At 42.1% G+C, this 20,288-nt stretch overlaps 2 protein-coding genes across 9 annotated transcripts in view; one reads left to right on the plus strand and one right to left on the minus strand.

Moving 5' to 3' along the window:
* The window catches only part of ATF1 (activating transcription factor 1), a 35,304-nt gene extending 31,523 nt beyond the window's left edge, over positions 1-3,781 (plus strand). For all 7 annotated transcript variants that reach the window (XM_084837181.1, XM_084837186.1, XM_084837183.1 and 4 more), the window contains one exon: positions 238-3,781. In XM_084837181.1, coding sequence (XP_084693307.1) covers positions 238-382 — 145 coding nt within the window. In that variant the 3' untranslated portion in view covers positions 383-3,781. The remainder of the gene's footprint in view (positions 1-237) is intronic.
* On the minus strand, positions 3,379-14,528 carry LOC146353735 (transmembrane protease serine 12-like). Of its 2 annotated transcripts, none has more exons than XM_084837190.1 (5): positions 14,366-14,528; positions 12,870-13,071; positions 8,567-8,832; positions 5,014-5,156; positions 3,379-4,565 (listed from the first exon to the last, which is right to left on the minus strand). In XM_084837190.1, exons 1-5 carry the CDS (start codon positions 14,466-14,468, stop codon positions 4,320-4,322), a joined length of 960 nt encoding a protein of 319 aa, XP_084693316.1. In that variant the 5' UTR covers positions 14,469-14,528; the 3' UTR covers positions 3,379-4,319. The 2 variants fall into 2 exon arrangements, with proteins under 2 accessions (XP_084693316.1, XP_084693317.1); XM_084837191.1 differs by lacking the exon at positions 14,366-14,528 and adding an exon at positions 13,660-14,064.
* Between the last annotated feature and the right edge of the window lie 5,760 nt (positions 14,529-20,288).

The raw sequence follows: 20,288 nt of genomic DNA on the forward strand, positions 1-20,288 counted from the left end.
CTTAATATTTTGGCCCAAAGTGCTAATCCATTTAGTTCTTTAAAGAATTTTATGCCAAGTAGTACATCAATATTTTTTAGAAGGGCTTAGTTTTGAGTTTAAGGAAAAAATGATAAAGGCAACCATATCCTCGAGGCATACATTAGCTATGAAGCAAAAGCAAAGTGTGAGTGATTCCAAACTAGTTTGACCTTCTGTATGGTAGGTAATTAACAAACTTTTGCTTTTGGATTTCAGAGAAGCAGCTCGAGAATGCCGCAGAAAGAAGAAAGAATACGTTAAATGTCTTGAAAATCGAGTTGCTGTCCTTGAAAACCAGAACAAAACTCTAATTGAAGAACTAAAAACTTTGAAAGATCTTTACTGCCATAAAAATGTGTAAGAAAAAGTCCTTTTTTGTGAACATCAGCATTTCAGAGGGAATTTTTTTATATTAATTTTTTAAAATTAAGATGAAAGGTCAAAAATGAATCTCTTCTATTCAAATTCTACAACTTTAAGACTGTTAAGATTTTATGTAGAACTTGTTTGATGGAAGAGTACAAAAAGGAAGCATGAAACCTCATGAAGAATTCTGCTGGCACAACTGGAAACTTCATTAAATCAGGATACATGGACATGCACATTTTGTCAATCAAGAGATTGAATTTCTTGAGCTACAGTTGAATTTTTAAATGCTTGTAACATTTGATTGCAGTTAAATTGCACAACAGCTTGCTTCGTCTTTTGCCTTCAACTGTAAATGTCTATCAACATATTTAACCAGCATAGGTTGAAATTTATTAAATTTTGGTTATTCAGTTTTCTTTAGCCGCCTTCACATTAGGGCTCTTCTCTGCAGGTAAACATGCAGTTAGCAGCAGGCTCTGCCCCCCCCCCCCCCAATCAACAACATGCATTTGCACATGCCAGCATGTGCAGTACTCCACATGTTTGGAAAGCCTGGCTTTTTAGGGTTCCCAGTCAATGTGAAGCCCTGCCACCATTAGCATTTCAATACCTAAGGGCAGAACCTACTGCTGCTCACCATCTGTGTGTTCGTTATATAGGTGGAAGAGAGTCTTTTAACATATGAAGAGGGCTTTTCAGTTATTGGTATGTATATATTTTTGCGTCAAACTGTAAATTCTAATCTGCGTGTTGAGAAAACAAAGGACACTGCTTTGCTAGAAGTATATATTTGCTTTTAACAGGCAGGCAACTTAATTAAAAAGAAACCTGTGTGCTGTATTTTTCAGTGTTGGTAAAGGCAGTGAGCTCTTTGCAGCCAGAGGCACATGGATATAGTCATAAAGACTGCTTAAAAAGTAGATAACGTATCATTACCGATAGTAATGTTTTGCTATGTTTTATACAACAAACCAAATGTTGCAGGAGAGCATTTTCAAAGGGCTTTTTATGTTTGTTTGGTCACTGGCTAGAAAAAAATCTCTGAGATAAAAAGAAATTATTTCAAGTGGACAGACATAGCATATTCTGTCTGAAGATCCTCTTTTGCTTGCATAGAAATATTAAACAAACTCCATATTCCCTAGCTCTGCCCCCTTTTACAACACAATGAAGCTAAAATTACATACCAAAGGAAAAAGAACCTAAGATGTTTATATATATTAAGTACTCAATTACAAGATTCAGTTTGTAAACTCAGCAGTAATTTGTTCAAGTAATTCCAAGTTTTATAAGAAAGTAATCCAGTTGAAATAGATGCCCGATATATTTTTATAGTTGAAGTATTACTTTCACAAATTCTATAATTGAGTTTATATGGATATTTAAATGTTTATACAATTTCAGTAAACAGAGATATTTTTTCCCACTCAGATTATCAATTTTATATTTTTATGAGATGTTCAAGAAAATAAGAACCTATTTCTATATATTTCATTTGGCACAACCTTATTGGATAAAAGTTCAAGAATATTTTTGAGAAAATTGTTTGGTATTGTTCACAGAAGAATGCATGAGTATTTGCATTTACTATAAAGATGTCAGGGATGTCATTTTGGTTTCTTGTTTTCAAGGAATGTTAAAGGATCTTTTGACATCAGGTGGCTCTTGAGTGCACAATGAACATTAAATCAAATGTAGTTTTACCCTAGTTAATACTGAATCATTCCAATGGAGCCCTTTCAAATGTTGCCATCAAATGCATTACAATAAGATGGTGAGGGCAAGAGTATATATGCGTGTTGTGCTAGTGCAAGCTTTGTTAGGATTATTGGGTATTTTGAGATTCTTATGGCACATCATTCCACAGAAAGTCCCATAAATCATTCCTGCTGATACTGAACTTAGTGGTCCCATGCCTAGGAACTGAGCAGCAAAATAGTGCTGCCCAAAGATACAGTACTAGTTTCTGCATATTCAGAGGACTCCCCTGATACATGGAAAAATATGTTCGTGAACTTTTTTTTTTAACTATTCTGCCCCCCCCCCCCAATGTTGGTTGCCCTCTGAGAACCACAGAATACTGAACTTATCACTTGTGTGTGGTGTGGTGGTGATATTGACCTGACTGAGCCCTTAATAAGCAAGGACTAGGTCCCCAAGAAGGGAAGGAAGCTTGCATCCCCCAAATCTTAATTTTTAATCCCTGAACCCAATATGCATAAGCTTTTATGCATTCTGATCAGTTTGAATCTAAAAATTGGGAAGCGGGGGTTAATTTGTGTGTGTGTGTGTGTGTGTGTGTGAGAGAGAAACCTTCCAATTATTTACCTGATCATCACCTCCAATTCCATGAGCCCTTGCCCCAACATTGAACTATAATAAAGCCCAATTATATATGATACCTTTTACAAGTAGAGCATATGAAATATTCCTAGTTTCTTCTTTAAAAACAAAATAAATTTTGTGAATTGGGACATTAAGTCCACTAAGGAAATGAGTCATAAGAGCTGCCAGATGGGTAGAATATGTGCTATTTATACACAAGCCTGCTATAGGCTTGTGCACATCTAACTGGGCTTCTATTGTTACTTTCCAACAGTAGCCCTATTCTACATGACAAACCGATCTCAAAAATCCCATTTCAACAGTGGTTTATGATATGGTTCATGTAGCTGATTTTCAGAAAACAAAGACAGAAGCTGCATTGCATTCATGGATCTAGTCTAGCCTTCCTCTGCATTGCAACCAACAACAGTATGGTGTAAAATGAGTATCTTGCAGGGCTGGAATCTTGTAACCATGTGTGTGCACTTTCTAATTCTGTGTGTGTCACTTTCAGAAAAGGATTGATGCCTTCAGGTGTACTGTAACAGTTTGAGTATTCCTGACAGCTATCTTTTATTTTGCTAATTCCAGCCCACATTTTTGTTGTAGAAGTTTGCCCAATGTTCCAGGGAGAATGTATTTAATAATGCACAATTAGATATTCAGATGCTATTAAAAACAGCATGTCATTATTTTATTATTATTTCAGAGCAAGAATACAGCAGGGCTTTTTTTGTTTTAATATAGTTTTAAGAGTAAAATAAATCAATATCCCATCGATGTGCACTATTGTTTAGAAAAGAGGAACCATATACGTGTGTATCATCACAGAAGTATTATATAATTATTTCATTTTCAGTAATTTAACAAGAGGAATATTGTTACTATTTGCCAACCTATCTTGTTGTAACTATAAAGCTAGGTCGTGAGCATAGGCAATGTAACATGAATTATCATTGATTCTAACTATCTTCAAATATAGCAGCTTAGCTTAAAAGATTTGTAAATATTTAGGTGGTTGAACCCCTTGATCTCAGCAATAAAAAAAAAACCCAAACAGTTTAAAGCTGCCTCATTCATTCAGCCTGTGGGGAGGTCTGATGTTCTTGTTAAAATGCTAACACCTTACTGTTTTTAAGAATCTGTAACTATAGTTTGGAGATGGAAAAGGTGGTGTGTTCACTTTGCTGTAGTGTAGGAGAACCAGCAGAGGGTGCAGTTATTAAGAAGTACTTGTGAGCAAATTCATGCAGGACTATTGCCTGAAAAATTAAGGCTTATTATGGACCCTCATCCTTTTTTCTCTAAGATGCAATCAAGTGGTAATGAAGCACTAAAGAAATATTACATCTGAATTTCAAACATGCTATCTGTATTGAAGTGGAAAATATGTTTTATTTTTAAAATGCTAGAAGAACATTTAGCATTTGTCATGTATACTGTTTCCTTGTATCACAGTATACATAATCTGGAGAGAGGAGTAAATAATAGATTGTAAAGCATATTAATAGTTAAAAATATATTCTGCTAAATTCATTTGTTAAGAACAGGCAGCAACTTTTAAAAGTAATAATTCCAGTACAATCGAAGGACAGTTTGCCTTTTCACAGAACATTATGGCGTATTACCCACCCTACAGTCAAAAAGACGAGTATACATGGAACGCTCATAGTGATGGCTTTGTCATACAGAATCGCTTGTGATTGTATCCAGCCTCTGTAATTAGCTGTACGTACATAGAGTCCTGGAAGTTTTGGTCGGCCACAGCCAAAGCCAAAGCTGGTGATCCCTATCAGATAAAATTTGGTGGCATCTGGAAAATAGCACATCAGGGGTCCACCACTGTCTCCCTGGAACATGGAACATAAAGAAGAAAATTTAGACTATTGCTCCTGGCATTATGAAGTTTCAGGATGCAGATGGATTGTAATTCAATAAATCTTAAGTTACACCTCATGAACTGTCAAAAGAAAATACTGTCTTCTTGGAAATATGAATGAATCTGGAAATCCTGAACTGGGTAATCTTGCTTTGGTTGGGCTGCAGTACCTACAAGTAATTTTCAAAATTTGATCATGGACCTTCTACAAGTTCAGGTTCAGTAAGCGTACCCTGAAATTCAGCATACAGACCCAAGGGTGCATGATGATCCATCTAATGTTAGTTGCTGTAACAAGGCATTTCCAAATTGCCTGTATTGGATGGAAGGAAAGTCCAAGTGTTCTGAATGAGGGGAACAACACAATTTGACTTCACATCAACATGACAGCATGTTGTATCATGGACTTCTATTTTTACCTGACAACTATCAACACCTCCACTTTCAGATCCAGCACAAATCATTTCTTCTCTTACTGTCCCTCCATACCAGTCATATCTATTACAGAGCGTTGGCGGAATAATGTCTACTTGTACTTCTTGTAATACATCTCTGATTCTACCTATAATGAAAACACAACACTCAAAATATGCTTGCTATTGTTTAATGTTCTCTAGTGTAGAAGCCAATATATAAAAAGACTGAGTACAGACAGTTCATGGGCCATTACGACTCTACTAAGTGTAATGCACCAGGCCTGTGTAGTCTAGAGAACCTGTTGGTTGCCAAAATAAGTTCAAGAGCTCTTCCAGCATCTTGAAACTGTGGAAAATTCTACTTGATAGCAAAGACCCTAGGTGCATATGGAGCTTTGAATGCAATGTCATTGCCCTTAACCATATTCCTCTTTCATCTTTCCAGTAGTGCAACCTTAAAATGAGTGGTCAATGTGGCTGAGTGTAAAGATGGTGCAATAAATCTAAATGTTCAGTTCTTTTTATTGCCTTCAACAGAGCAGAGAGAACAGTAGTAAGAGATATATTGACAAAACAAACTGTAAGCATAAATAACTTCAACTCAAATATACAACTGTACAAAAACAGATACCTTAAAGTTGTCCCCCAGAAGCAAAGTACAAAGATCAGATAGTTGCTTCTTTGTTTTCATTGCAACTGACAGGAATTTGGCCACAATTAACATGTGGGATTTTATTTGACAGCAGATATTTACAATACAATCAGGCTGATCTACTTAGTAGTCAATAAAGGGTCAACCATGTTGCCTAGCTCCAACACAGAAATTGGAAAACAAGAGAACATGTTCCATAGATTCCGCCTAATCATTACATGGACATACCCTCAAAGGCAAGGGATCACCATATCTTCCCCAAAGCATTTGAGGGGGCAGCACATTAAATGGGGCCAAAGTGAAAGCCCTATGCTATTTAGCTACATGCGAATTACCTACATAATGTACTGCTTCCAATGGTGGGGAGCAAAGGAGTCTCCTCAGCAAATCACAGTTGGGCAGGAATATACAGGGAGATGTGCTTCCTCAAATATCAAGGCCCCAAACCTTAAGCATGATCACTAACACCTTGAACTTGGACTGGAAGCTTCTCAGCAGCCAGCGCCATTCCGTTACAACCAGTGTTCTGTGATTTCTCTAAGGGCTACATTCATCAGGGTGGCTGCTTCTGCCATCTGCAGAACTAAAACATCTCTTTTAGATACCTGCTGTGCAGCTACTTGGGTGGCTGACTCTTTTTTCCATCAGAACAATAAGCGGAATGTCTTAGCCTCTTCCACTGGGTGGCTGCTCCAGCAGGTAATCCTCTGTATAACTGCAACATTTCACAGCAAAGTGCCTCATCTGGGATGGCCATACTGATGTTTTACATTCCACTCCTGGATTGCTTCCACTACTAAAGGAGAAAGGAACAGTGGACTTGCTCTTCATGTTTATTATTTTCAGTGGTTGGAGGTCATTCAGATCCACTCAAGAGTGGTGTTGCTGCTGCAGTATGTATGGTTCAGGCAGAGTCCAGAGAGTCCCAGAGGCAATAGTTCAAAATAGATTGAGCCTTAGGTACAGCCTTCCATCCTATATTCTGCAAATGTTTTTCTGAGGTTAATATACACATTCATGTTTAGAATGTACTGTTAACAGAAGTTAACAAGTTCTTGGTTCCAAGTTCTGTTTTTATTCAGCTTCTTTGCCTCCCAGACGTAGGGAAGGCTCTCCTACTGAAGGGGACTAAGTATTTGCATTGCCCTGCCATGGAAGCAAGTGGGAGATACAGTCAGGGCCAGAAATATTGGAACAAAGAACAAAACAACTGTTTTGGCAGTTGGCCTCTGTACACCACCACTTTGAACTTGAAAGGAAACACACCCAGATGGGAGCAAAGTCAGGACTTTCAGCTGTCATTCAAGGAGTTTGACAACAGTGGGGCACCAACCATTCAGAAAGTACAGCCAGTGGCATACACCCCCCCGCCCCATCGTTGGTGGCTCATAAGTAATGGAACAAACCAACATCATTTCAAACTTAAGGGATGAAAATCCTTTGCAGTCAATGACTGCCTGAAGTCTAGAACCCACGCACATGACCAAATGCTGAGTTTCCTCCCTCAAGATGCTTTGCCAGGCCTTTACTGCAGCTGCCTTCAGCTGCTGCTTGTTTGTGGGTCTTTCTGCCTTCAGTCTTGTCTTCAGTAAGTGAAAAGCATGCTCTATTGGGTGGAGATCAGGTGACTGACTTGGCCGTTGAAGAACATGCCACTTCTTTGCCTTGAGAAACTCTTGGGTAGCTTTTGCTGTATGTTTTGGGTCATTATCCATCTGCAATATGAAGTGGCATCCTATCAGTTTGGTAGCATTCAGCTGAATCTGAGCAGAAAGTCATCCTGCTGCTTTTATCAGCAGTCAGGTCATCAGTAAACACCAGTGACTTGGTTCCATTGGCAGCCATACATGCCCATGCCATAACACTGCCTCCACCATGTTTGACAGACGATGTGGTATGCTTTGGATCATGAGCTGTTCCTTTCCTTCTCCATACTTTTCTCATCATTCTGGTACAAGTTAATCTTGGTTTCATCAGTCCAAAGAATCTTTTTCCAGAACTGGGCGGACTTTTTTAGGTGTTTGCTGGCAAAGGCTAATCTGGCCTGTCTGTTCTTGAGCGTTACCAGTGGTTTGCACCTTGTTGTGAAGCCTCTGTATTTACATTCATAAAGCCTTATCTTGACTGTAGATGTTGACAATGACATGCCTACCTCCTCAAGAGCATTCTTGACCTGGCTAGATGTTGTGAAAGGGTTCCTCTGCACCATGAGCAGCATTCTGTGGTCATCCACTTTAGTTGTCTTCCGTGGTCTTCCAGGCCTTTTGCTGTTGCTGAGCTTGCCAGTTAATTCTTTTTTGAGGATATTCCAAACTGTTGTGTTGGCCACTCCCACTGTTTCTGCGATCTCGCTGATGGGTTTATTTTGTTTCCTCAGCCTAGTGATGGCTTCCTTCACTCACATGGACACCTCTTTGGGCCTCATGTGGGGAGTTCCAGTGAACAGCTACCAAATGCAAATGTAATAGTCAGAACCACCCCCAGGCCTTTTATATGCTTGATTGGTCATGGGGTACCCAGGAAACAGGCCACACCTGGCCATGCAGCTGCTTGTCAACTATTCATTCCATTATTTATGAGCCCCCAACGATGGTGTGTGTGTGTGTATGCCACTGGCTGTACATCCTGAATGGTTAGTGCCCCACTTTTGTCAAACCCCTTGAATGACAACTGACAGTCCTGACTTCACTCCCATCTGGGTGTGTTTCCTTTCAACTTCAATGTGGTGGTGTACAGAGGCCAACTGCCAAAACAGTTATCCTTGTTCCAATATTTCTGGCCCTGACTGTATATCCTGCTCCAAAATAACTGCCATCCACTGCAAAGAATACACATTCAGGTTAAATCCAGCTTTACTTTCTCATTTTTAAGAACTGATTCTTCTAAATTAAAGTAAAGATTTACCTTTCTCCATTGTATTTCCCCATCCACTTATGTAACATGGTGTTTCATCAGTTATAGCAAGAGGAACATCAGGTAAACAGATGGGCTGAATATAGTCACTGAATTTGACAGAGTGTTTTAGTTTAAACAACGCAACATCATTTTGAAAGGTAATCTTGTCATAATTGGAATGGATAATGATGGCCCTGATCCGACTCTTTACAGTATGAGTATGGTGTCTAGAAATATGATGCATTCCAATCACAGCTCTCCAAAATGCGGGGTCCCTAAGACAGAATAAAATCCTTTGTAGAATCAATGATTACAAACTCCAAAATTGCCACTTCATAAGCTTTGGGACTTGAGAGCTCTCTTTTGCTTCACACCTTGTGCAAAACCAATGAGCATGAAGACAAACTCTGGTCAAATGATGAGAGAATGGTAAGGATTGCTCCAGATAAACCACAATATAACCAGATAGACAGAAGTAACACTTAGCAAAACAAATTCAAAACATGTGCAATAATATTTCAGTTCAAGAATTCCCCTGAACAAACTTGGCATCTGAACATGACAATAGATTTATATAAATATAGCAATAAATATAGCAACATTCTAAGTAGTTTTCTTATCTGCATCATTCAGTAGACCAATATTTTTATGATGCCATTTACCACATATGGAAATTCTATTCAGAATCAGAGATAGCTGCTCTTTTTTCTTGTTATTTATGTGTTTTAATTGTGCTTTTAATCTGTTTTATGGTTTTATATATTTTATTTGCATTTCACTACTGCTAGCTTGAGTGCCATTTCTGGCAGAAAGACAGGTTACAACATTTGATAAATTAATTTTTGGAAGCCGGAATAAGGACAGCACAACAGGAGATAATGTGAAAACTTGTCTATTAAATCAGCACTGAAAGAACGGCATGAATAAACCTGTGTGCCTACAGCGGCTTTCGATTTGTTTTTTGAGCAGCAGCCACCTTAAGCTGCATTGCACACCTGTTTGGAAAGTGAAGAAGTTTGTGGTTCAGTATGGACACCTTAGATTCAAAGCCAAATATTCCACTGGGAGAACCTAAAGTTCTTTGGATTCCAGCGAAAGCTTTGTCTCATACATAATTGTTCCTCAGGAACCATGGACACAATACCTGGAAGTGGAAGAAGACAACTGCCTTTCTTACTTGCGTACTCTGGGAAGAGTAACTATGGCCTGTGTTAGAAAAGCAACTGAGGGCCCAACTAGGAAAGTTTCCATTGGCAGGAATGGGAGCTTCCCCGCTGCACATAGCTGGCATGGGAGCCCCCTGAACCAAACTGACCTGCAGCGGAGGACAAGGGGTTAAAGCCCTCCTACAGTCCTGCACCTACTATTTACGTTTTAAAAGCCATTCAAGCAATTGCTCAGTGTGTGAATGGCATCCCCTCTAGTTTAGCCTTGAGTACCCGAAACGATGGATCTCATACTAGAAATGTGATTGAGTGACTCTTGCTGCTGACTGCATTCTTAACAAGTCAATTCTGTGCACTTTTCAGCTGAACTATATGGCAGAATTTTGTGACTCGTATCACAAAAAACATTAAAACAAACAGAGAAAGAGGGGATCTGGTTGTTGGACTACTGAAAACTGAGAGCCGGTGTGGTCCGGTGAATACAAAATTGATTTGGAAAATGTGGAATCACCCCCTTTTGCCACAGACCCGTTATAGAGCCGTCAGCGGTTTTTAATCTCTTAGACCTAGTTTATCATTTAAACTAGGACTGACATAAGATGAATGTAATCGGTATTGCAAAGCAGAATGAGAGGAACCAAGATAAACCATTTCAGCATCACCATAAACAGGGTTGCATGCTTTCCATAATAAGCAATGGGAATTATGGCTGAAGCCTGAATAAATTTCAGGACTCTAGCTGCACTGTCCATGTCTGTAAAAGTATTCTATAGATGCTTCTATGTGTGTACAGATAAAAATGTATTATATATATAGAAAAGAAAAACACATACAAGGCAATGTGTTAAACGTAAATCTGCAAAGACCATAGCAACAGATTCTTATTTCTAATTCTCCCATAAAGTATAGATCAGGGCTGGAGAGAGCTTGTGGCCTCACATGTGTTGCTGGTCTACAACTTCATGCATCCCTGACCATTGGCCATGCTGGCTGGGGCTAGCTTGAGTTTGGTTCCAACATCATCTGGAGGGCCACAGGTTCCCCTTCCCTGGCACAGATACTTTTGATTTCAATGTAGCTTACTCATAAATCAATTTCTGAACTGCTACTCACAATTCATGCAACTCCTGACATTATTTAAGACTCACGAGAAGCCCACAAAGAGAATGTCTACCAAATGTGGCTGTAGCTGAGTAGTCAGGTGAGTACCAGCCTCAACTTCCGTACTTGGTAATTAGCTAGCAGGCTTTGCTCCCTTCTTCCTTTGCTTTGAGTCCTATTTCTTCTAGTCCTTCCCTCTCAGGCTTTGTATTCCTCAGTCCCTCTTTCTCTTAGCTCAGGGGTGGGAAACATCGGGGGCTCTGGGGACCACTTTTGACTCCCCTGCAACTCCACTATTGGCTGCACTCCTGCCACACCCCTGAATTTTGTGGCAGTGGTAAAAACAATTGGCAGCTTGCCATCGAATTTCAGTGACAAACTGATACAGAATGCAAAAAATATCAACTTTAGTTTGTTCCTCAGCTAAATTTGACCCCTTTGGCACTCTGGCAAACTGCCAACTTTTTTGGTGTTGCCATGCATTTTGGTGGTGGGAGCAACACACCGGCTGTGTGTTGCCCACTCTTATCTGCCCTTGCTCCTGTCCACTTCCTAAACTGTTATTTTTTTCAAATTACTTCAGCCTCTATTCTTTTTCTTGCTCCCAGTTTTCCTTTAGACTCTCCAGGTGGTCTAGCCCCAGCTTCCCTTCTATTTGCCTCTTCCACACATAACATCCTTGCTTACCTGCTTCCTCCCCCTGCTGTGACGTGGGATGGAAAATTTGCCAGTGCTTCTTTTTTCCGTGGAAAAATTTCCATTTCATAAGTTCAATAGTAACAATGAAAGGATGCCAATTGCAAATATAATATTAGACAACCGTGGCAATTTCAAAGTTGTTGAGCGGTTGTCAGCCAATCATGCAGAGTTCTTTCGGCTGCTAAAACTTATTATGTCACTAATTTTCAGTATCGCTCTTTTTTTCCTTAAATGTAAACAATGTAAAAGAAGTACATGCTGTTGCCTTTAAATCTGTACAAGTATTCCAATAAAGAATTCTACATATTAGACAATTGCTGGGAGCAATCCTATGGTTGCTAGAATAGGATATCTGGTTTTCTGGGAACTGACCTTGGAGCCCATGCTCCAAGGTCAGTTCCCGGACAATCGACCTCCCCTCACTGCCATGCTGCCTCTAAGGCAGCACGGAACAGCCCCGTCCTCCGCTCTCGCAAGAGAAGTGTGGAGTGGCCCAAAAGAGGCGTTCCCGAAGGGCGTTCCAGGGCGGACAGAAATGCCTGTCCGACACATCCAATGTTTCGGACAGTAGCCTCCTTCCCCACTCTACCCTCCCACGGCTAGACAGCTGCAATTGGCTGTTTAGCTGAAAATGCAGGGCAGGAGAAATGTGGAGGGAATGATCCCCTCTGTGCTTCTCCTGCCCTGCACTGGAGAGGCAGTCGCCTCTGAGTTTGGAGGCAGCTGCATATCTGAATAGGATTGCGCCCTAAATCACATTAAGGGTGCTTTAATTTCACCCCTCAAATCTTTCTGGTCAAATACTGTGATGTATTGGGGCAAAAAGCTAACATGAGGTACTTATTTTTTTAGCTTTGCCTACTAAGTACAAGTAAAATAAAGATGCCAAATTTAATAGGGCATCAGAAACTTTTCTGATGCAAATTGTCCTAATTCAAAATTTCTCAGAAACCCCACATCACTACTTCCCCTTTCTCAACGGGAGTCTATCCCTAATGATTTACCATCATGCAAATAGGTGTGACTGGAAGGAAGAAATGGGTGAAGTGGCTTCTGACATCATGAAAATGCAGACTGTATGCATAGGAAGCCTTTCCGTAGTGTTTCCCACAGCCATTACTCATTTGTCATTTTGGATGTCTTTTCTCCCATAAAAGCTAGCAGATGCCACAAATACTGGCTATAATGTACTTTTCCAGCCTAGCCTAACGAACACATTTAGGAAAACAAGGTAAATTCACAAACACTGAGCATTTTATAGGTTTCCACATTTAGCAAATGTATGGTTATCCATATTTTTCTTTCACCTATTTTGGGGAAAGGATTTAGAACTGTAGGATACTTACTTCCATTTTTTAATGCAGTGTGCTGCTGTCAGCACTGAGTTGTGATTAATTAAAGATCCACCACATACATGGATATACCCTACACCAAAGCGATAAACTTGAAGACTAACTTGCCATGGCCATGCCCCAAGCTGAGCATCATGTCCACCTATAATCCGAGTCCCTGTTGGTATCTCATCCACAACAGGTCTTGTGCCACATTCTAGAAACCAAAACACAGTTCTACTGGTGAGATGCAACGCTTGTGTGTGTTTCATAAAACATAGCCTGCATTCAATAACACAGTATTTGAAGCAAATATTAAGAGCTATTCCCTAAACAAACCATAGTTTCATGTTATATGGGAACCCAGCCTTGTTTTTTTCTTTCAAATAGGAGGCGGGAATCTCCCTGGCCCCCCTCAATTCCCCCCAGTGGCAGTCTGACAGGGGCCACACGCCCATAGCAGGTAGGACCAATACCAATAGCGGGCAATGCCAAAGTCAACATTAGAGGTGGGAGCAAAGCCAACCGATCCATCTATCCAAACACATAGACATAAAACATTGCCCCTTTCCTGCAACCGTGCTGCCCTTTTAAGAAAAAAAAAAGTGTTTTTTTCATTACAGTCCATCCTAAAGGAAATCAACCCTGAGTGCTCATTGGAAGGACAGATAATGAAGCTGAAGCTCCAATATTTTGGCCACCTAATGCGAAGAGAAAACTCCCTGGAAAAGACCCTGATGCTGGGAAAGACTGAAGGCAAAAGGAGAAGGGGACTGCAGAGGATGAGATGGCTGGATAGCATCACCGATGCAATGAACATGAACTTGAGCACGCTCCGGGAGAGAGCGCAGGACAGGAAGGCCTGGCGTGCTATGGTCCATGGGGTCACGAAGAGTCGGACACGACTGAACGACTGAACAGCAGCAGCAAGCCACTTCTCAGAAAATGAGGCTTCTCTTTCTTTTTACTTCCACAAAGAAGCATTCCTGCCCGTTTCTCACAACACCCAGTATCGCCCAGGGCGCAAGCCTGCCAAGTGAGGAGTGGCGCGGTCAGCAGGGCGGCTCCACTCGTTTCGTTAGGGCCTCTCCCTCGGGACCGAAACGCCGCCACGCGCCGCGGCGGACCAGAGGCGCCCCCCAGGAAAGGGAGACGCGCCGCCGCCCCGCCTGAGCGGACTCGCGCAGGAGAGCCACGTGCCTCGACCTCCACGGGAAGCGGCAGGGGGCGGGGGCGGAGCCAGATGCCCGTAATCCCCGTGGGGCGGACTTCCGAAGAAGTCCTCTGCCCCGCCGCGTTTCCCCTCATGGGGCTCATTCCCGGGTGGGAACGCGCCTTACGCGCCCACATCATCCGCTTGTGCTAGAGGCTGCCGGGATTCGTAGTTTCGGCGAGCGTCTCCCCCCCCCCCCGGCGGCCTCCTCCACGCGCTCTCCATGCCGCGGGCTTGGCGGCGAGCTGGCGACTAACCCCGGCCGGGCTCCTTGGGCGCGGGGGGAAGCCGCGCTCACCGTCTGTAGGGATCACGGAGGACAGGGCTTGCGGCGGAGCGTCACTCAGCAGCACCAGCAGCGCTAAAAAGGAAGCCGCGGCGGGGCGAAAGCTTCGCCGCATCGTCCGTCGAGGGCGCAAAATGGCGGCCAACGTTCTCTTCGTCCCGCCGTTCCCTTCCTCGGCCAGGGTGACGCCGGGCGTCACGTCACGACGGGGGGAAAGGTGGGCGGGGCGCGCGGGCGCGCGCAGGGGTCCGCGTCGCGCGCGCTGGCCCCTGCCTGTCCCGGTTGCAGCTTCGGTTCTGCGCAGCGGATGACCCGCCCTGGACGAGGCGGGGGCAGTGACGGAGACAAAGGAGGCCGCGGGACGAGAGTGAGATCCGCGACCGAGCCCCGCCAGGTTGGGACCCCCTCTTCGGGCAGCCCGCTGTTGACAAAGAACAGCGCAAAAAAAGGAGGGGGGGGGAGAGAATCTAAAATACAACGAGGGTGGATGAGGGGAACAAGAGTTGGAAAGGGATTTTTACCCCATTTCAATGCCATTAAGTGGGCATGAACGGAATGCGATTTCAACCTTCAGAAGAGGATTTGGGGGTATTTTTAAGCGACGTCATGCCTTCACTTCCAGATGTTTTGTTCCTCTTTTTCACACACTGGCTTTCACCTGCATTTGTTTTTTCTTCATCGTAACTAGCTTATTAAATCTCCCCCCACCTTTCCTTCCTTTTTTAATGTCTGTGAATTTTGTTCAGTCCATGCAGGAAATCATATTTGAGAAATACAACTAAAGTGGTCTGATGCAAAGGAAGGGAGGGCTTCAATGCCCTTTAAAAGTGCACTTGAAGAGGAAATAGCTACGCCTGGTCAGATTTCTTCAATCAACACAGCTACTGCAGTTGAAGCCAAATCTGCACCAGTGACTGACATGGGATCCAATCTCTGCCAATTTCAGCTACAACAACCAACAGATCAAAAACTAGTGGAGTCAAGACAGAGCAAAATATTGAACAACTTTTTATCTCATTTTTAAAGTCCTTCCAGTATTTACAGTTGAACTGCACAACTGGCAGCACACATATTTCCTGGAATTAAGTCCTTTTGAGTTTGATTTTTTAAAAATATAAAAGTATGCACAAAAAATACAACTAAAAACTAAACATACACTAAGGAACAAGTGTGACTTTACATCAAAGAAGTCATTATCCAGGGGCACAACCAAATCATAAAAAGTATTAGCACCACGTATCAGTTAAGGGAGCAATCCTATGTCCCCCTAGACAGTTGCTGGGGGGCTATAGGATATTCTGGATTCCTGAATTGGAGGTCAGAGACAGCACTCTGACCTTGGGTCTGGGAGTCAGCACGCCCCACTCCCTCGCAGCTGCAGGGAGAGAACAGCACCAGCTACCTCTCAGAGATTGCAAAAGTGACCTCAGAGAAGGGTAAAGAGGGCATTCCTGTGGGGAGGGCAGAGAGACACCCAGTTATGCTGTTTGCTGAGGCCTCTCCAGCCTCCCCCTCCCCACAGCACCCCAGCTAGATGGGTGAAAAAGCGGGAGGAGCGGCAGAGACAATGATTGCTTCTCCTGCTCTGAACTGGATGCTCATAAGCCTCTGAATTCAGAGGGTTATGAGCATTGGGTGTAGATGTCATAGGATTGTGCCCAAAGAGAGACTTTTTAAAAAGAGAGTTGTGATGAGGGAGGATAAAATTCCGAGACCCATTTATTCATATATGAAAGAAATAGGAACCATGTTTCCAAAAAGGTTGTGCTTGCTGCCAGTCTGCTTTGGTATTCCAATTCTCACCAAGTACTGGATTCCAGATCCTTAAAAAGCAGGTCTTAGGGTACAATCCTATGGCTGCTAGACAGTGTCTAGACAGCCATAGTATTTTTCAGTTTCCGGGAACCAAGCTCGGAGCCAGTGCTCCAAGCTTAGTGCCCAGAAACCCCACTTCCCACCACCTCGTAGGCTTTGCGGTTTGTCCCTTGCAAGAACAGCACAGAGCAGGCAAAAGGGGGCTGTTCCTGGGGGCAGGGACTGCGGAAGTAGCATTACAACACTTCCTATGCACCATCCAGCCTCCCCCCAACCCCACTCCAACATGCCCCAGCTAGATAGCCAAAATTGGCTGTCTGGCTGCAAATGGAGGGCAGCCAGAACATGGAGGAGAGGATCCCCTCCATGCTCCGCCCGCCCTGCACTGGATATTTGGCTGCCTCCAAGTTCCATAGGATTGCACCCTTAATTGTGAATCTAGATAAAAATTTTTCCAGTGTCTAGCTATTTCCATCCTAGCAGCTACTAGGAGGAAGAGTATAGGCCAAACTACACATTACACTAAGGGCGCAATCTCCAAACTCGAAGGCAACCACCTATCCAAAGCGGGGCAGGAGAAGCATGCAGGGGATTGTCCCCCCCCCCCCCGGTGCTTCTCCTGCTCTGCATTTGCAGCTAGACAGCCGATTGCAGCTGTCTAGCCGCGGGGGGGGCTGAGTGGGGGAGGAGGCTGCCGGGCAACACATAGAATGTGTCATACAGGCATTTCCCCCTTCCCCGCCCTGGAACAGCCCATTTTGGCCGCTCCACGTGCCTCTTCGGAGCACGAGGCTGTTCTGCCTGCGAGGTAGTGCAGAACGGGGGGAAGGGCGGTTCCTGGAAAACCACATATCCTATGGCCGTCTAGGCACTGACTAGCGGCCATAGGATTGCTCCCTAAATGGGTAATTTTTTGTTTTTGCTGCAACAGACTAAGAGGACTATCTTTCTGGAATCTGTAACTAAGGTGTACTTTAGGAAGGAAAATATGGTGCTTACTTCCTGTTGGAGAACCAGCAGAGGGAATGATTATGGATGCAATCCTATGCATGTTTGCACAGAAAAAATGTCCTGCAACATGGCTGGCTGGGAAACACTGGCAGTTGTAGGGCTTTTTTCTGTCTAAGCATGCATAGGATTGCACCCCAAGACTTTCCCCCTAATATTTACGCTTCCAAGTTTTCAGCCACTGTGGAACTACTTGCAGGATTGATGCCTGAAAAATTAATTTTTAGCTGCTCATACTTTTTTCCTAAGTGTGATCAGTTTGGAGACCGGGAATGAAATAAAATTACACTGGAATTTTTAAACACCATATCCATATTCAACTGCAAAGTATGTTTTATTTTTTTTAAATAATTCAAATTGAATAGTTTTAGGTAAATTTTGCCATTTGTTATATACATTGCTTTTCCATATCCTATAACATAGAAATACATATCTAGGATGGCATCATTTGAATTCTGTAAATTATGTCTCTTACCTTGAGGAAAAACATTTCTATCCATCAAACATTTCTAAATCCATAAAATGTAACTGAACAGTGCCCACTGGAGTTTACATTTTTAAATTACAGATGAAATATATTTTAATCAATTTGTATGTATAAAACAACAGAGTGTAAAGTCTACTGGTTATTAAATTAATGAATTTGGTAAAGATATTTGTTTGCAAAAGAAAGCAATAAATTTAAAAACCAATCTGAGATCATTTCAGTTCAATATGAATTTACCTCTTCACAGAAAATGAATGGTTGCCAACCCCACAATCAAAAAGATGAAAACATATTGATTGCTCACAGTGGTGGCTTTGTCTACAAAAACATGAATCTATCCAGCCTCTGTAATTAGCTGTACGTAGAGAGATTCCTGGACATTTTGGTTGGCCACAACCAAAGCTAAAGCTGTTGATTCCTATCAAATAATATTTGGAGACACCTGGAAAAGAGCACATCAGAGGTCCACCGCTGTCCCCCTGGAACATGAAAAATATAGTATGGCAATTTTAGTGTTGCTCATGGTATTCTGAAGTTTGCTTTTAATCGCACAGTGTTGGATATAATCTCTATTTTTCTCTTTTCCCTCCAACTCCCCTCTTCTGTCTCATTTTTTAGACTGCAAGCTTGTAGGTAGACATTTGTATTTCTCTCTTTGTCCAGACCCTAGGCATTTAGGCACTTTGATAACAAAATAAATGATTATGACAAATATAAAATAATGGTATCACTTGAATTTTACATTGACATCTCTAACCTTCATTTTATCACATGAAGTGATGTCATCTAATTTCTATTTTCCAAATTTACTAAGTACTTTGCTGCTACTTACTGGATAACACAATTTGGCTATGCAATCACATGACAGCATGTTTGGGTAATATGTTTTAAAGTGGAGTTATTTCAATTTTACCTAGCAGGTATCTGTCTACCTGTAGAGAGAGCACAAAGCATATTCCATGATACCCTGAATACCAATCAACTCTGTTACAGGTGGATAGTGGAATGTTTATTTGAGCTTGCTGTAATATATTTTTGCCTCTACCTGTAAGGAAAATACAAATATTGCTGAAAATGTTTAGCATTCAGATACAAGACAGGCATTATGCAAGTCAGTGTAACTTCCTTGAGCTTACTGCACCAGGCTTGTGTCCCCCATGTAGTCTAGAGAACCTATGTTATCACAGTAAGCGTCAAGAGTCCTTCCATCATCTTGGAGTAGTAGCCGAGTCCGTGTGGCAGCTAACACAGAACCCAGGTGCATCTAGAGCTGTCGATGCAATGCCATTTGTCCTTGAGTGTAGTGGTGCAATCTTTAAGTTGTCAGCATGGTTGGGTGTAAAAATGGTGCAAGTTACAAAGGTAGTATGAACTGTACATTAAGCTATTGGTACAAAAACCCTGTACTGCTTGGCAAATACATTTAACAGGAATGAAATTACTCAGTTTGTTTATTTATTTCATCCATTAGCCATAACAAAGTCTAACTGTGTACAATAGTTCAAGCAATTTACAAATTAAAATATAGACTGATGTGACCTTGGCCAAGCAACTGCTAGAGAGGCTGAGAGAGCAATCCTATGGCTCCTAGACAGAGTCTGAGGGGCCATAGGATAGATCGGATTCCTGGATTTTAGGTCGAAGTCAGCACTCTGACCTCAGAGCCAGGAATCTGAGTTCTCCTCCTCTTCCTTGCAGCCGGTATGGAGAGAATTGTCCTGGTTGCCTCTCCAATGTCACAAAGGAAACCTCAGAGAGGAGAGTAAGGGACTGTGCTGGTGGGAGAGGACTGGGGAAACTATTTAATGCTGCATCCATAGGCCTCACCAGCTTCCTTCCCTTCTGCCCTGCAGATCTCCAGCTAGAGGGGGTGGGGCAGGAAAGCCCATCTAGCCCAAATGCAGAGAGGGAGAAGCGAAGATCACCTCCACCGCTCCTCCCATTCTGTATTGGATGGCTGTAAGGCCCTGGGTTTGTAGGCTTACAACCATCCCCATAGGATTGAGCCCTGAATAAGATTTTCATTGGTTTGGGAAATAATTTTTTTCTGTTGTAGCACCCCTATTGTGGAATTAACTTCCCAGGGAGGCTTGCCTGGTGCCTACGTTGTGCTCTTTTTGGCACCAGGTGAAGTCCTTATTTTTCCCCAGGCATTTTAGTCTTTCAGTTTCTGTTGTTTTAAATCTGTTATGGTATTTTAAATCATTGCACTGCTGCTAGGTTTGGGGTGTTTATTTTTTATTTTATACTGTAGTTTTAAACTTTTATATTGTATTTTATCATGCTATATTTTATGGTTTTAATTGTTCTCAGCTGCCCAGAGAGCTTCAGCAATTGGTGGTAAAGAAATGTAAATAAATGAATAAATAAAATGTAATGAAATAAGAACATGCTGTTTTACCTTTATTGCTTAATTTTTATATTGTATTTAATGATTTCAATTTACTGCCCAGAGACCTGTGGTGATTGGGTGGTTTAAAAATGTAATAAATATTATATTTATTACATTTCTATACCACCCAATAGCCAGAGCTCTTGTTCACAACAGTTAAAACCACAGAATACATCAACATGATAAAATGTAATATAAAACTTTAAAACTACAGTATAAAACCAGAGTAGAAA

The sequence above is a fragment of the Heloderma suspectum genome, chromosome 2 (genome assembly GCF_057233095.1).
Source record: "Heloderma suspectum isolate Gila_16-S chromosome 2, 16-S_ref, whole genome shotgun sequence".
Taxonomy (NCBI): domain Eukaryota; kingdom Metazoa; phylum Chordata; class Lepidosauria; order Squamata; family Helodermatidae; genus Heloderma; species Heloderma suspectum.

What these genes read in the sequence shown, in the direction of transcription:
- LOC146353735 (XM_084837190.1), bottom strand. Translation starts at nt 14,468, where the DNA reads ATGCGGCGAAGCTTTCGCCCCGCCGCGGCTTCCTTTTTAGCGCTGCTG. An exon ending in CACTGCATTAAAAAATGGAA is followed by an intron (nt 8,833 to 12,869) that starts GTAAGTATCCTA and finishes ATTCTGTCTTAG; the next exon opens with GGACCCCGCATTTTGGAGAG. An exon ending in GGGAAATACAATGGAGAAAG is followed by an intron (nt 5,157 to 8,566) that starts GTAAATCTTTAC and finishes TTTTCATTATAG; the next exon opens with GTAGAATCAGAGATGTATTA.